Source organism: Phaeodactylum tricornutum, chromosome 17 (genome assembly GCF_000150955.2).
Source record: "Phaeodactylum tricornutum CCAP 1055/1 chromosome 17, whole genome shotgun sequence".
In the NCBI taxonomy this organism is placed as follows: domain Eukaryota; phylum Bacillariophyta; class Bacillariophyceae; order Surirellales; family Neidiaceae; genus Phaeodactylum; species Phaeodactylum tricornutum.
In genome coordinates this window covers 396,779-413,008 of record NC_011685.1, presented here as the reverse complement: position 1 = coordinate 413,008, position 16,230 = coordinate 396,779, and the positions used below count along the sequence as shown (strand labels likewise).

Below are 16,230 nucleotides of genomic sequence, written 5' to 3'. Positions count from 1 at the left end.
TTCGACTTGTTTCAATCCGCATCTTACGGGAATCAATTGGGACCATCCTCATTCTAAAGGCTTCCTCCTCCTCCCGCGAAGCCAACATACCATGACAGGCACGCGCAATTGCAGTAAACCAACCAGCAAGAAGCAGCATTACCGGTTTGCAACCATCCCAGCACTAACAATTGATACTTGCCGTATCACGCTTGGGCACACCTACTATCGTGACGTCGGCGAAGAAGCGACCTTCGGGAGCGTCCGCGCTCGGACCATCGACGAGGCCATCCCGACCTCGGCGTCGTCGCACAAGGAATCGCAGCTCCCGAGACCAACGCGAAATTCAACCCCGGCCTCCTCGGGGTACCTCAACATTGCTATCAGCTTCGACCTTTTTAATCTATCAGGATTTGTGGAATGCGCCCCAAGAGCAAGCGGAACCGAGGGACGACAGTTCCGCAGCACGACCCGATCCGGCAATCGTCTTTTATGAACTAGCCAACGCCGATTCTGTTGGCTACCGCATCGTCCCGCACCAAGCTTCTCGCAAGCACGACGATAATGCTACCAAAAACACGGTACTCTTGCGTATCCGACAAGAACAACCGCCACCGGATCAAGCCCATACTGGTGGGATTGTTTGGGAAACCTCCTACCTACTCTTGGAGTATTTCCGGTATTGTACGATAAAGAACAACGGTTCATCCGCTCCCCTCGCCTTGGGGCACGTTTTGGAAGTCGGAGCCGGCTGCGGTTTGCTCGGGCTCGGCTTGGCCTGTCTCGTGACCGACGTTCCCCGCGCTACTGCCGTATGCCAATCGGTAACCCTCACTGAAACACCCCAAGTACTCGTCAATCTCCAGCACAACGTCTCCCGCAATACTCCGCATCTACCACGCCACGCGGTGGTCCGCGCGTGTGCTCTAGATTGGACTTGTTACGTAGAAGATGTCGCGCACGCTGGCATTGTCCCGCATTCCATTGATACCGTGGTCGGTACAGATGTCCTCTTTGCGCCCCACCTAGTCCGACCTCTCTGGGACACACTCTCGTACCTTTGTCATCCGGCTTCCACCATCTACCTGTGCGTCCAGATTCGTTGTGAACGATCGCACGCGCTATTTCTCACCCGGGCGGACGAGTTGGGATGCACGGTCGAGAATCTCGTCCCGTCGTTGACGGATGCTCCATCGCTCGACCACGCCCCGGCATTGATATGGGGTGCCGCACTCGACTGCCAATTGCTCCGATTGCAATGGCGCCGGTGAGGTTCTCGCGGGATGACGAACGTTTAAAATCGCCGTTACTTAACAGTATGTCAGTAATAGAATGTAATGGACACAGCGGTCAGGACCTTAGTTTACGTGTATACGGTATGGACGTGGTGTAGGCGACAGACTTGACAACGAACAGATTCCAGATAGGTGTTACGCGAGTATGTTTGTACGAGACGGAATCGGACTTTTAAGCGAGATAAATTTCACGGAGTGTGCTACGACCGCACGGGTGCGGCGGCACTGCTGCGCCGTGACGGTGGACGCTTGGCAGCCTGCTGCCGGTGACGGTGCTGTTCTCTTTTCCACAGGGTCTGCAACTCAGCCGCCTGTTTCATGAATTCATCCCGCATGGCTTCCCGTTCGCGTTCCACCACCAGTACCATGGCTTCTTTCATCCGCACCAATTCTTCCTTCGCCTTGAGGCGTTCCGTCTGGACAACGCGAGCTAACATTTCTTCGTTTTCCTTGAGTTGGCTTTGCAAGTACCGGGTCGTGGACTTGACCGCACTCAATTCCGACACCGACTCTTGTAGTTGCCAGGAGGCTTTTTCGTACTCGCGTTCCGCGTTAGTCTTGTCCGCTGCGGCAGTCTCCAAAAGACGTTGCAGCTCCTGGACTTGTTCGAGTAACTTGTGGGCGGATGGAATACGCTGGCCACGGCTATCCGTCTTACTCATTTTGGCCCGCCAGCCCGACATCCAGCCCCCACCGGAATTGCCCTTACCAGCCTTCAGCGCCAGGTTTGAATTCTTGGCAGACGTGGCGGCGGCCGCTTGACGACGGCGTCGTTGTTTCGCGCGCGCAGCCGCCTCCCGTTCAGTGACCATTTCGTCTGGTTCGATGACCGCTTCTTGTTCCGCATCGTCAACATTATCGTTGCTGTCAATTTTCTTTTTGTTCTTATTCTTGGAAGCGGCAGCCTCGTCGAGTCTTTTCTTGCCGTTCTCAGCCCATTTGGGAGCCGCGTTGAGCAACTGCGTCAAGCCCGTACCCAGTGCTAGTGCGGCCATTACTTTGGCAGCCGGAAGGTGCACTAGGACTTGCTGCAGTTTGGGCAGGAGCGTTGGTGTCAACATGGGTAAAGTTTTGATCCAATCCGTCGAAATGGCAGTGCTTCCACGACGGGGAGGCACTTTGACAACTCCCTTACCGGATGCGGAACGGATCTGGCGCGTTGACTTTCTTGCGGACGGTTTTTCGCTCCGACTCGAGGCCGCTGGATCGGCGCCGTCTGTTTTCTCGAAATTCGGAAAAAGCTCTTCGAGAGGAACTCTTTGATGTTCTTGTCCCACCTTGTTCTCGTGTGGGACACCATCCTTGTCTTCGGAAATCATTTGCAACTCCTCCCCCGCGGACCGTCCTTGCTCGTACCCGTCGTTCTCTTCCTCGTCTTCGTCAAAGAGTGCTAAAGGATCTTTCCACCATTCCTCTTGTGATTTGTACCCCTCGTTGTCGACGCTATCGTAGTTACTCTGGCTAGTGCGCGACGACGCCAGAATGGTCTGGGATTGCGGCGACCGGTCCTTCTGGTCACTGTACGACTCGTCGACAATCGCGTACAGTTCTTCCATACCGTACGTTTCCATCGCGTCGTCGTCGATCGTATGACTGACGGAGGGACGCGCCAAAGGAGGAAGCTTCGAGGCCCACGCACCATGGCTGCTCACCAACAGGGCCGCTACGCGGGTCCAATGCGGTCGACGACTGCGTTGTACCAGCGATGGCGTCGTCATTGTCGGAATAGTGATACGAACGAGGTTTTTTCCAACGAAGGACTGCTAGCACTAATACAGAGACTACCAGTGAGGGACGTAGATCAGATGTGTCGTTCAGGGAAAAGTTGACCGTGCGTGGAAGTTTCCCAGAACCGATAACGCCATTGCCGGAATGATTGCCGTCGCTGGGCTACGAGAGATCGTCGGCGGCGGCAGCGCCGACCGGTTTGCGCAGGGTACGTGGTAGGCGTTAGCGGTAGAACGCAGGGTTTCGCAATTTGGGGGGTGACCCTATTTCCATAAGTAACTCTTTCAAATTTCGGCAGGCGAGCGCGAGACGATCTCACCTTATTTGAGAAATGGCTTCAAAACTTCTGACGTCGGTCTGACGCGTGTGATCGTCGTTTCCCCCGATAGCGGGACTTGAAGATACCTTTCCGAGGTACGAATTGGTTGGTAACTATGGAAACAATAGTCTGGCTGGGTGTCTCGTCGACGTGTGGATGAACAACGTGTTTTACTGCTCCTGATTCGAAAACGTCACTTAGCGATATAGGTAGGTAGGTACCTCACTTCCGCGAGTCAAACTTTCCAGAAACGACGACAACCTATGCTCGAGCCGAGACAGTCCACTCACCGACCGAGACGCTCAGACAATCCCTCCTACTGTGTTTCATCTGGAGTCCCACAGGATTAATTTCTACTGGAAAATCACGGCAAGCTGACATTCGAGAGGGGCGTACAACATTTCTGGCAATTCATAGTAAAACCCAACCACGCATTGATTCTTCCGGAGATTCACAGGATCCAGAAACTTCCCGTGCCGGTCCCTCCGTCGCCCGATATGCGAAACAGGCAAATCGCAGTCTCCACCGAAACCGTATTCCCCAGTCGTGACGAATATTCTACAGAGCAGGAGTCTCGCCGATATCAATCTCAATTTGGAATGGTTTTGACGATTGATCGATAGTAGATCACGCTGAAGGTGATGTTGACGTAAAAACGGCTTCGGGGGCGTGTTTTTCTCCTCACTGGACAAAATTTCTGGAAACCGAAACGAAACCTGTGTAAACCGAAACGAAACCTGTCCAGGACTTTTCGCTTCTCAAGGTAGCAAGGCCAAACGAACCCATTGTCCAGTGATAGGAATTTGTCATATCAAAAACTGTCGATCTAATCTATCACCGGGAGGAGAGTCAGGCAGAATAAGCGAAAACAGTGGGAGGGAACGAGCGACAGAGGGCTCACTGTCAACAGACGCTAAAAAAGCTCCTTTGTAAACGAGTGGGAGTCACTGCTTCGGCATCTTGTCAGATTTTCCTACCCAGTGCTGGTCTCTTCAGAGCACTATTTGGAGTATGTTCCAAAATCAAGGCCATCAACGCTACCAAGCTTTTGCTGGGGTACGACACCGCAATCACCGTGATGAGGACTTGGAGGACAAGACAGATGAACGTTATGAGCGTTCCGGTAGCATCTCGATGCACTCTTACCAACACGAATCTTCTTCCGATCTCGACCCCTATGGACATCATCCCGATTCATGGATCCCACTGATCACTCATGTAGAGGATGAAAGTTTTACGACGATGAGTAATGAGACTTCCAAACAGCATCATTGTAAAATTCCGAGTAGCCTAAGGTGGCGACACAAGCTCCTCATCGTGGTAACCACTCTGTCGATGATTGTGGCTAGCTATGGGTCGTGGTCTTATTTCCGAAGTGCTAACCGTAAGCAAACGGAACAACACCATCACAAGGAAACCATACCGACCATCTTGTCCGTTGTGCACGATCAAACAAGAGAGTACATATATGCTCTGGACAATCCATTGTACGATCGATTGAAAAATGCAACCTTCCACGCGCACGATGATGGCAGTGTCGAGGTTTCTCCTACACTCACGTTGGACAAGACAACAATTCTATCACCTTCAGCATCGCTGACCCTCACCTGGACGGTTGGACGAAACGTTTGGGGGGATCCCGTCGTCGATGATGAGTCGGTGATCATTTTGCAATGTGGGGACGACCTTCTCTATGTGCAGGAATCTTTAACGCATCATTTGGACGAATCCACGCTTCCACGGATTATAGAGGCCGCCACGATTGCCCAGGCCACCGCGACGCACCAAAAGCACAACGCGATGATGCGAACAGGCAACCCCGATGCTGTGAATCCCTTCCGCCGACAAGCCGACCAAACAGATGCGAATACTTGGCGTTTTCCATCCTTCCCCATCCTACGCTACCGAGTTTGCCAATTTTCATTGTACGATGTACACTGGAATCCGGCTGGCTACGAGTCCTGGCACTTGGTTGCCAAATCTAAAGGGTTGGATGTATCCGCTTCCGTCACGACGCCCACGAATGTGCATTTAGCTTTGGGCGACGACCCATCTACGATGATCGTGAACTTCGTAACGGGTGGGGGAAGTCACGGGACTGCTGCTATCGGTACACCGATTGTTGTATACGGAACAGATGAAGCGCACATGACGACCAAGACGACGGGCACATCCGACTCGTACACGGCCAACGATTTGTGTCAGGCACCAGCCAATCAGACCGAACCCGGAAAATTTCAAAGTCCAGGACAGCTACACACTGCCATCTTGACCGATCTCGTACAGAATACAACTTATCACTACAAAGTCGGCTACCAACATGGTCAGGGCATAACATGGTCCGACGTGTACCGATTTATCTCGGCGCCGGCGGTAGGCATCTCCGAACAACAACAGCCTTTTGCCTACATTGTCTACGGTGATCAGGGTTGTCCGTCGGCTGGATGGGGTGTTGGAAGTTTGTGGACGGCTGCCATGACAACTCGAGAAGTACACAATGCGACTATACCAATTCGCGCCGTTCATCATTTTGGCGATCTGAGCTACGCGCAAGGCGCCGCCCACCAATGGGATCAATGGTTTACCCTGATTGAACCCTTCGCTACCCAGGTCCCGCTAATGGTTGCCGTAGGAAATCATGAATACGACCACGATGGTGGTGGGAAAGGCAAAGACCCATCGGGCGTCAATACAGAAGACGGCTTTCATCCCGCGTGGGGGAACTTCGGCGTTGACTCGGGTGGTGAATGTGGCGTACCAACCAGCAAACGCTTTCGCATGCCCCAGAACTCCCCCAGCAGCAATGGTGTCTTTTGGTATTCCTATGATTACGCAAGTGTTCACACCACTGTAATTTCCTCGGAACATGATATGTCGGAAGGATCGACACAATTCGCGTGGTTACAGGCTGACTTGGCGTCGGTGAATCGCTCGCTGACACCATGGCTCATCGTGGAGTCTCACCGTCCTATGTACGAAGGAGAAGCCATTTGGGAACAGAACGCCGTGGGTATCGCAATGCGGTACGAAATAGAAGATTTGTTGCAGGAGTTTCAGGTAGACTTATTCTTGGCCGGCCACTACCACGCCTATCACCGAACCTGTGACGGTCTGTACAAAAGCGAATGTGAAGCAGGAGGTCCAATACATATAACTGTGGGAACAGCCGGGGCCGCCTTGAGCGACTCGACTTTATACGACAATGAATGGACCGAAGTCTTTATCAAACAAGACTACGGCTATGGTCGGATTACGGTGGCCAATTCGACTGCTTTGTTATTTCAATTTGTGAAGGCAGGGGATGAATCTGATACAACCTCAGGAGTTGTCCGTGACAGTGTCTGGATTTTTCGCGATCGATGAATCAAAGTGGGGAGGCATTTCATCTTCCGGCTTTGTCAGCGTTTTGAAGTGTGTCTTGATCTCTTTACTGTCAAAGGATGCAAAGACATTCTTTCATCAATCTTTTGTACTGACTATTTTTGGGGCCGCCTTGATGGGGTACAACACACATGTCTCGGCCACACCTGCTCATGTGGTGGTATACGATTACGTCGTAGGGCTGATTTTCAACAGGAAGATCTACGAGTCTGAATGTCTGTTACCGTCTAGGTAGTTGATTGGTTTTCGCAGATGCACATTACATGTTGTGTTTAGTCACAGAGTATTTTCATTCGATCATAAAGTCAAGTTAGCTTACAGAACAACCTACTCTTCTCACTAGAGACCCCCACTCATTGTAACGGTTGCCGAGCCACCGAGAATATTATGGAGCACTTTATCCACTGTTTCGCATTCCCTGAGCGATGCCATTGATACTGATAATCAGGGCATCCTTTAAAATTTCTTGTTCTTCCATTTCATCCGCCAACAGAGACTTTTTCTTGTCCATTACTCGCAATCGCTTGAGCAATTCGGCTTGAATAACGTTGACCGGATCGACGTATGGATGACGAATGGTCGACGACCCTCGCATAAGGGCGACGTGAGCCCCAGCAACATCCGTAGACTCGGTCACATCAAGAACAGCTTGACGAGTTTGCACCATTTTCTCCCTGACCTCGTCTCCCAGCTTCAACAAACCTTCTTTCTTTTCCACCAGTTGATCGTCATAATTTTTGGATATGGAAAAGTCTGTCTTGGATACAATCATGGCAATTAGATCAATAGTTTCACGAAACCAAGGCCATTCAATGTACATTGCTCGAAGCGTCTTCAATTCGCTTTGATCTGTCGTTGTGAGACCAGCGCCAACTCCCAGCCACGCCGATAAGTGTGTGCGCGTCTGCGTCCAAGCAAAGGTCCACGGAATCGCGCGGAGACTTTCAATACCGCCTTTCGGGTTACGTTTGGCCGGACGACTGCCTATGTTCAAACTTCCGAGTTCCAACTCCGGTGTCGCCTGGCGAAAGTAGGGAACAAACCGCGGTTCCTCACGGACTAAGTGGCGGTACTCGGCACAACTCACATCGGAGATCCGTTGCATCTGGTCGCGCCATGCTTGCGACGGTTCCACGCGCTCAGAAAAAGCTTCGCGACATACGCCAGCCGTGTAAATGTCCAAAGTTCGTTCAGCAATGGACGGAGCTCCAAAGTTTTGCGTTATCATTTCACCCTGTTCCGTCACCCGGAAACGGCCATTAATGGTATTGGGCGGATGGCTCATAATGGCACGATAGACGGATGGGTTACCGCCACGTCCTACGGTACCCCCTTTGCCGTGGAAGAAAGTCAATTCAATGTTGTGCTTCGCCGCTACCTTCACCATTCGTTCTTGCGAGTTGTACTGCGCCCAGCAGGCAGCCAGACGTCCGGCATCCTTGGCACTGTCACTATACCCGACCATTACTTCCTGTTTCCCTTTGACGGCGCCGACGTAAAGCGGAATACTGAAGAGCTGTTCGAGTTTGTCGGGCGCGTTGGTCAAGTCATTCAAGGTCTCAAACAACGGAACCACACGCATCATGTTTCTGTTCTTGTCCGTCATACCGTACTGCTTTTGCAAAAGCATGACGGCCAAGACATCACTTGCGGTCTGCGCCTGACTAATGACGTAGGCTCCCAAACAAGATGGTCGTAGGGTAGCTATGGTGCCGAATACGTTGAGCGTCTTCAAGACACTGTCATTGAAACCCAGCTTGGGCAATTCGCGAATTCGGTACAAGGGACGTTTGTTGGAAAGCTCAGAAGTCAACCAGCTGAGACGAGCCTCTTCGGTCCATTCACTATAGGAGCCAATTCCCAACCAACGCGTAATGGCATCTAACGCTTCCGTGTGCTTGGTACTCTCCTCGCGAATATCCAAGGGCACGAGGGACATACCAAACACATACAATCGACGAATGATATCGACCAATAAACCGTCGGCCACCAAACCGAAGCCCGTTTCAACCAACGAATCGTACATTATGCGCAAAGGCTTGATCAAATCAGTCGCATCGTCAAGAGCATCGACGTCTTGCCAACCATCCACTGCTTCCTCAACGAGAGTCTGACTGACCATACTAGCTGAGGTGTTGAGTTTCGACAATTCTAATTCACATTCACGGGCCGTTTTGACGAGACGTTTGATCAAGTGTCCAATCACACGACGGTACTTTTCACGCTTATGCTGCGAGTCCTTGACGGAATCTGCCAAGGCATCCATGGCGGGCGAAAAGCGGCTAGAAATTGCCAATTCGGAGATCAAATCGTACATGTCCTTGAGAAGCAAACGAGCAGCCCGCAATCGTTGTTGCAGAACAACCTCGCGGGTAACTTCGGGCGTCACGTTGGGGTTACCTGCGCGGAGCAGCAAACGAAAGTCGCGTCGTTAGAGTTTACTGTATCGAAAGCGCACATTTGTTTGGATCAAAGATACTACACTCTTTGCCTCGGTGAAGAGTTGTCCACATACCATCGCGATCCCCACCGATCCAGGAAGCAAACTTGATGGGGCATACGTCCACGGGCAGCGACTGCCCCAGGGTAAGTCGGCACTGTTGATCCAATTTGCGCAGATAGGCTGGCACCGCGTCCCACAAAACCGACTCCAATATTGCGTTACCCCCTGCGGCCTCTTGTTGTGGTGTCGGTTTTTGTCTTCGAATTTCGTCAGCTCCCCAAATGCTGCTCAAGATTGTTTGCAAGCTCGTTTGGGCGGACGACTTTTCAAAACCATCCAAATCGGGTCGCTCCAAATAAGCGAGCATCTCCGAAACGCGACGGTACTTGCGCAGAAGCGATTTGCGCTGGACTTGAGTCGGATGAGCCGTCAGGACGATTTCCACTTTTTGCTTCTGCAGCTGGGCAAATATTTCTTCCGGTGTCGCCTGTTTCGATTCCAACAGCGTCTCCATGGTTCCGCGAATGGAATCTTCCGTTTTGGGGAGAGGGCCACCGGAGGGGTCCTTGGTGGACTCGTGTGCCCGAATCTGTCGGTTGCGGTGCTGGACTTCGGCGGCGTTGACGAGATTGAGCATGATGGAAAAGACGCGCGTCACGCCCAGGGCTTCCGTCGCGGTGAGCTTGCTGGCGGCGTCAATCATGGACAAGAGAGCCGGACCAGCGCCCTCCTGAGGCGGAGAAGTAATGAGCTGTTCCGCGCGCTCCAAACCGAGGCGACGAAACGTCTCGTACAACTCGTGGACCCTGGAGTCTTCAACGTTGACGATTTCCGAAAGAATGTTGGACAGAATGTTGAGGTCGTCGAGCAATGGAGCATCCCGATTCTTATCATAAGGGGTACCACCAACGGACACGGAAACATCCAGGTCCTTTTCTTTTTCATCCTTAGCGATCACACGAGCCCCACCTCTTTGTGGAACCGCGTTCTTGACGATCGAAGGCACTTGGAAAAGGGGAGACGCCGACGATGGCACCGCCAGAACAGTGAGGAGGATCGAAGTACTCCACAAAAGTTTCATCCTGGTACTGATAGTTCCTTCCTTGTGGAGGCCACGTGGCTTGGATAGTTTGGATAGATGCTCTTTTTCAAGTAGACAGATTCCAATACTTGGGAATGATTCCGAAATTGCAATACGATCTGGGAAACTCAACAAAGGCCAGACAAAAAGATTTTTCTGGTGAGCAAGTAAAAGGGACGGACGACCAGCGAGTCCAGAAAAACGACGCGAATCTATGAAAATGCCGATGCACTCGCATCCATCAAATCCAGTGAGAAAACGAACCCGCGCCAGTAGTAGTACCAAAACGCTGTGCCCTCTGCGTGCGAAGAGGCAGACGTCAGCACCAGCTGTGCAAGCCTCTTTCATTGGTGGAATATCGCCATCACGATCGTCACCCGAAACGCAACCGGTTGGATCCGAATGAGAATTTGGAAGACTAACTATTGTACCGTAGATATATATTGTAAATAGACACGTTCTTTACATGTCAGTGTCAATCTTGTTGCCCAAAATTTAAAGTGATAAAGATTGTATTTAAAATTTTAAAAGTTAAAAACGATTGGACATAATACAAGAAGGAACATTTCAAATGTCTCTCGGGATGGAAGTAATGTGAGGAAGGCAACGAGCATGACAATGGTCTCTCAAGCTTGACCTTTCCCGGGTTTTCTTCCTCTGTCGTGTCCACAATTCATGAATATCCAAAACAGCTTTATTCGAGAGATGTCCCATGTCGATCCAGAAGACCCCGATCAGTGCTAGCGCGAGCCGGGGCTCTCAGCACTGCAAAATTCAGTGGGCTTGCTCGTTTTTTCTTTGTTTATTGGCGATAGCCAACTTTTTCTACCATGCTTGGAACTGCCAACCATGGCCCCCTTCAGCAAGACAGTCGCCGCTACTTACCAGACACCGCATGTCTTCCTTTTTCAAAAGCCCTGGCAAACCAGTGAATGGGACTTTGTCATCCACTCGAGGGTCACGACCCAAACTATTGTATATTATGACGTCAATTGCCGAATTCGACAATGGCAAGCGGCATACCAAAAAAGGCAACGATCGGTTTACCAACACCCTTATCCCCGTTTTGCGTGAATCTGCCACCAGTATGTATCAATCGGGATTTGATGTTGATGTCTATCTAATCTGTCATTATCCCGTCTCTACCGAGCGCTATCGACAAGTCCTGGCGGCGTTGCCTTCACACGAAAGTGGCAACGCCAACACTGTCGAAGTTAGCTTGACGGTGTGGGACGAAGCTACCCCGATCGGCTACGCGGTCGAACATTCGACGAGAAGCATTATGAATGTAACCCGAGGACTTGCTCGCCAACACCGCTACGTGATCAAGGACAAGTTACTCCACTACGACATGTTTGTCGCCTACGAAGACGATATGGTGGTACACGGCGCACAGGTACAGCAATACCGCAACGTTTCCGACGCCTTGTACCGGCTACGGCAAGCTGCACCGTCCCGTCTCGACAACACGTACACTATTGCGGAAATGAATCGTCAATTTCACGGTCCCATGACGGCCACCCAGCTATCGCGAATGATTCCCGGTTGGATAAGGGTGGAAGTGGCCCTAGACGGCTGGAAACCTAAACGGACGCTGGAGCTACCAATCCCCAGAGATTTTCGGTGGAATGAGACAGGGGAAGAGGTTTCGTTGGATCCGTCCATTTGCTGCCAAATTGGTGTCACAAGCTCGAATGCTCATATGCCGTCGGCTCCGCACATTGAGGACTTGTACTTTTGGGAAACCACAATTGATGCCTTGCACCTGCGAAAAATGCCAGAAATTCCCTTCTCCCAGCTTGATTGGGTCGTTCTTCAAGCCGGAAACACCGAAGACTGGTACGAGGATACGAAGTTTATTGTAGGTCGATACTGGTCAGGAACTGACGGCTACTTTGGTCACCAACAAGATCCGCCCGATTCCACTCTCTCCCATTACATCAACAACCAAGGTGGTTGGATGGCAACTCGGCGGCAGCTTCACGAATGGCACAGTCGCTGGTGCCTTGGTGGCTTTTTGCCACCCTACGATCCACCCAAATTTCACTTCGACGGTCTGGACTCGCGTTCGGTAGAATACTGGAGCGGTGGCATACAAATTGTCGGTGTCAAGGCGTGTAATTTGCAACGGATCATCCCTTTGCAGCCACAAATATTCGCCCGCCATTTGCTATATCATGCATCTAATAACAAACAGAGACAAAGAACCGTACAAGCACGATCAGCGTTTACGAAAATTCAAGATTTATGGGGGCAGCTCAACACGGTTCGTAAAAATGCGGAACAAGCCATTCGCAAAGAAAGGGATGAATTCGGGCAGTAACCTGGGGGAGAAGTAAACTTAGTCGGTGTATACAAAGTTCGCTATTTTTTTACTGCGGTAGGCGGCTTCGAATCTTTCGGCGAAAGAGAGCCGACCATAATCTTGATAGTTGGGTGTTCTTCCTGCTTCTCGAATTTGTTCTATGGATTGTTTCATACCATATTTCTCCAGCCTCGACATCCGTAGACGGCTCGTTTTTCTGCTCGCCCTCACTGTCTAGCATTAGCAGCTTTGGAACCGTTGTATCGACAGTCCGAATGTCCTCGGCTCGATAGATGATCGCATTAAAGTCGTAGTCATCATGAAAGTAGTCGTCTGGCATGGGCTGGATCAAAAAGGGGTCGAGCTTGCATTCGCCACCAACCATGGACGGTAACAATGTCACCAACGTGTCGTAAGCATCCCCCACAAAGTCGCTGGTAGGAGTCCATCCCGTAAGTTCTCGGAGCAATTCTAGGAAATAGAATTTGGCATCGCTCCGCATACGAATGTGACGTTCCAGCGCATACATAGCGCAGACGATGGAAGCGAAAGCAAGTTCCGACGACCGATAATTGAAAACCAAAGTCCCATCCATAGCCAAAACTGTGGCAAATATGCAGCTACTGTTGTAGATGGAACCGCGGACAAGTTCTCGAGATGCAAACTTGGTTGACTGATCATTCCATTCGGGAAATAAGCGAACGAACGTCTCAATGAACCGAAAAGTCGAAGGAACATTTATTCTCCACTCCAGCATATTCAAAATGGACAGTTCTGCTTTTTCAATTTCCTCCATTTGGAACCGCCCGATGGCGGCAATCGATGCGAGACACTCTGTCTCGTCTGTTGCGTCACAAAAGGTTTTGATTGCTACAAATAGGCAAGTCAAAGCAAGCACTTGCAGCTCATTTTCCATGGGAGTGTATTGATCTTCCTTTGTGGTCAGCGCCATGTACCGGTCGAAGTAGCTCAGTGCAATAATGACGATTTCGCCTTCGTATTGGAAATCCTTGGCAATGTCGTAGTACCAATGCGCAAAATCGAAGCGCACTTGCCAAAAATCGAAAAACTTTTCAGACAAGTGAGCAACATAGTTTTCCACAGGAAGATATGACTTTGATTCAACTTGAAGGATTTGTGAAAGGTGACAAGTTGAGTGTTCGAGGTCTCTTGCTGGACTGACTGCCTCATACTTTGGCACAGGAGCACCCTTGAGAGTCTTTGGAGGGGCATATTCACAGGCAGGAGGCATTGTTTGCGGCTAAGGAAGATTTTGTGCGGACGATGTGCTTAAAATGAGGATTTTTTATGTGATTTGAGCGCGTGATAGGTCTAATCGTGACGAAAGTTTCGTTTCAGACGCGGAGCTTCCAGCTTACATGTTTTCTTGAATGAGAGAATTAGAAAACCGGTTCATTGTCGCAAGAAACCCTATGGGTTTTCATTTCCTATCAATCTGTAATAGTAAAAACATTTTCGGGAAACGAATACAGATACTAGACGCGCAGGTTCCGTTCACACATTTTCTTTGCGAAGAAAATTAACAAACCGGTCTTCGTTATCGCAAAAGGAAGCCCTATGGGCCTTGATTCCCAAATCAATCTGTAGCTGCTGGAACATTTTCCGGAAACGAATATTTATAGGGAAAATTTGAGATGAGTAGGGGTGAAGATAACTATTTGGGATGAGCAGCGGTGAAAATTACTCTATTTGGGGAAAATGAAATGGTTCTTTATTACATGCGGTCATCGTAATGCTTTTCGTAGAAATTTATCAGACCACTATTGTGTTGGCGCTGTTCGATCTAAGCAGAAAGAGTAGGTTGGGGAGAAAACTGAGTTTTCTTATTGCAACTGCTGCAAACAATAGGTAATCATGAGTAACCACAATATATGGAATAATGGTTAGATAAAATGATTGAAACTCTTACCGTACCTGAAAGACGGTCATTTTTTAGGGTTATTTTGCCATCGCTCGTCCCAAGTGGATTTTCTCATATTTATACTACCTCTTTCTTGGGTCGGAAGGAACGACCATACATACCACGATGGCAGCACCGTTTCCCGTCTGCTCAGTGAAATCGTCGGGTTCGGCTAGAACTATGGTTGGGAGCACGATGAATTCCTGAGTATTTTTCGTTTATGGGGAAATACAGAGGGCATGAGTATTGACATTGGCTGCTGTCTACATTCTATTAATTTTCGAAATTATTACGATAGGATACACAGAAGCATGAGTCGGTAAGTAGTCCTCTACTTCATTAACACGTGAGGCTCTAAAATTGTATCTTCTATAAGAGTCGATGCCGTTGCATGTACACTCATCCTGTCATCTTTCTCCCTTGACACGATACAAGACATCCGTTCGGACAACATATTTGGTGCCGTTTGCAACAGCCGAACCTTCGTGAATCAGCGAAGCTGTGTTGCCCTGCGGAAAGACAAGTACTGCTCCTGCCTTCGGTACAACACCACGGGCGCTCATGCCTTGACTGGATGGAATGTAAAAGAGGGTCTCCCCGCCTTCAAAATCATCATTCAAGTAGATCAAGAAGGTCAAGTAAGACTTGACGGATCCTGATTCATCGTACTCATATTCACCCTTTTCATTGATACGACTCTCCGGCCAGGAACCGTCAATGTGGGGTCGATAGACACTATCTTGGCTGTAGCGAAAAAATCGCCACCTTGAATTAATTGAATGGACGACAGCGCTTTCCTTCATTATTGGAGGAAGCAGTGATTTGACCCGTTCGTTCAGTGGATCCATGATTGAGGCGTCCACAAGCCATTCACAGCTATCAATGCCCGTTGGCTTGTCCACGGTGACAGGATGATCGGGTCGGTAACCCAGCATCGTGGCTACGGATCGTAATTGGTTGCATTCAGATCTCGTCAATACATGATCTAGCAAAAAGACATCGTCGACAAACGGAACAATGTGCTTGTTGATGGTAGGAGGAGGGTCTGACCATTGTATCGAGTCCGGAGTGACAGAGTGAAGAAGAAGGTCATATTCGTTCGGAGGTTTACGTTCAGACGCTTTCTCTTGAAATATAATGTTGGTGCTCAGAGGAACTTTGAATTTGATGACCTCCTCTTTTTCTATCTTCGAACTGGATGCGTGTCCAGGTACGCGCCAACTATCCAAAACAAGCAGACCTCCGTTTGCTGCATGACTTGAGTTGCCATCTTTTAAGCGCTCCGCCAACACCAAACCCACATCATGCTTATTGTTACTTGAATGGCCGTTCACCTGCAGAATGGCATTAAGTAGGGTAATTTTGCATTCGGTTGGCGCTTGATCACAGTCGCGGACCCATCGTTGAATCGTGCCTTGTTTTGGAATTTGTTGAAAATCCCGGCAACCTTGGAGCGCTGCCAGTGCATCGGACCACTTGAGATTTTGCAGCGCATGAGTTGCTTTGATTTTGTAATCCGTTCCTTGATCGTACGATCGCATTTGTGCTACAATGATCGGATGCAGTGCTCGACGCAGATCCTTAAAGGCTCGGCCTTGCAGGAGTTCGCCATGTTCGGTGAGAATTTGCAATGTGTCAATGGTCGTTTGTAAGTCGGCAGCCGAAACAACAGAGCCAAGATCATCGCCAGGGTCCTTTCCGTTAGATTGTTCCTCATCAAGAACTTTCGTGGCTGCATGGAACAAAGCGTGCTTGCGCTTCTTGCTCTTGCCCATGAT

The 16,230-nt window shown here is 50.0% G+C and overlaps 7 protein-coding genes across 7 annotated transcripts; 2 read left to right on the top strand and 5 right to left on the bottom strand.

Annotated features, from left to right (window-relative positions):
• Nucleotides 1-1,308: 1,308 nt before the first annotated feature.
• PHATRDRAFT_48420 (predicted protein) lies at nt 1,309-3,130 on the bottom strand. The gene has a single exon (XM_002182794.1). It carries the CDS (start codon nt 2,990-2,992, stop codon nt 1,475-1,477), a length of 1,518 nt encoding a protein of 505 aa, XP_002182830.1. The 5' UTR covers nt 2,993-3,130; the 3' UTR covers nt 1,309-1,474.
• Nucleotides 3,131-6,045: 2,915 nt separating this feature from the next.
• On the top strand, nt 6,046-6,841 carry PHATRDRAFT_29551 (predicted protein). The gene has a single exon (XM_002182925.1). It carries the CDS (start codon nt 6,100-6,102, stop codon nt 6,682-6,684), a length of 585 nt encoding a protein of 194 aa, XP_002182961.1. The 5' UTR covers nt 6,046-6,099; the 3' UTR covers nt 6,685-6,841.
• Nucleotides 6,842-6,992: 151 nt separating this feature from the next.
• On the bottom strand, nt 6,993-9,848 carry PEPCase_2 (predicted protein; the record flags this gene model as incomplete). The annotated part of the gene is made up of 2 exons (XM_002182793.1): nt 6,993-9,102; nt 9,218-9,848. 2 exons carry the CDS (start codon nt 9,846-9,848, stop codon nt 7,100-7,102), a joined length of 2,634 nt encoding a protein of 877 aa, XP_002182829.1. The 3' UTR covers nt 6,993-7,099.
• Nucleotides 9,849-9,950: 102 nt separating this feature from the next.
• Nucleotides 9,951-10,574, bottom strand: PHATRDRAFT_38867 (predicted protein; the record flags this gene model as incomplete). Its single annotated transcript, XM_002182792.1, has 1 exon — nt 9,951-10,574. A coding segment is annotated over one exon (624 nt), but the record flags the coding sequence as incomplete, so codon positions are not given.
• A 634-nt stretch (nt 10,575-11,208) lies between these two features.
• Nucleotides 11,209-12,549, top strand: PHATRDRAFT_38866 (predicted protein; the record flags this gene model as incomplete). Its single annotated transcript, XM_002182924.1, has 1 exon — nt 11,209-12,549. The coding sequence occupies one exon, from the start codon at nt 11,209-11,211 to the stop codon at nt 12,547-12,549; it is 1,341 nt and encodes a 446-aa protein (XP_002182960.1).
• A 49-nt stretch (nt 12,550-12,598) lies between these two features.
• PHATRDRAFT_38865 (predicted protein) lies at nt 12,599-13,783 on the bottom strand (the record flags this gene model as incomplete). Its single annotated transcript, XM_002182791.1, has 1 exon — nt 12,599-13,783. The coding sequence occupies one exon, from the start codon at nt 13,781-13,783 to the stop codon at nt 12,599-12,601; it is 1,185 nt and encodes a 394-aa protein (XP_002182827.1).
• A 1,076-nt stretch (nt 13,784-14,859) lies between these two features.
• On the bottom strand, nt 14,860-16,227 carry PHATRDRAFT_48417 (predicted protein; the record flags this gene model as incomplete). Its single annotated transcript, XM_002182790.1, has 1 exon — nt 14,860-16,227. One exon carries the CDS (start codon nt 16,225-16,227, stop codon nt 14,860-14,862), a length of 1,368 nt encoding a protein of 455 aa, XP_002182826.1.
• Nucleotides 16,228-16,230: the final 3 nt, after the last annotated feature.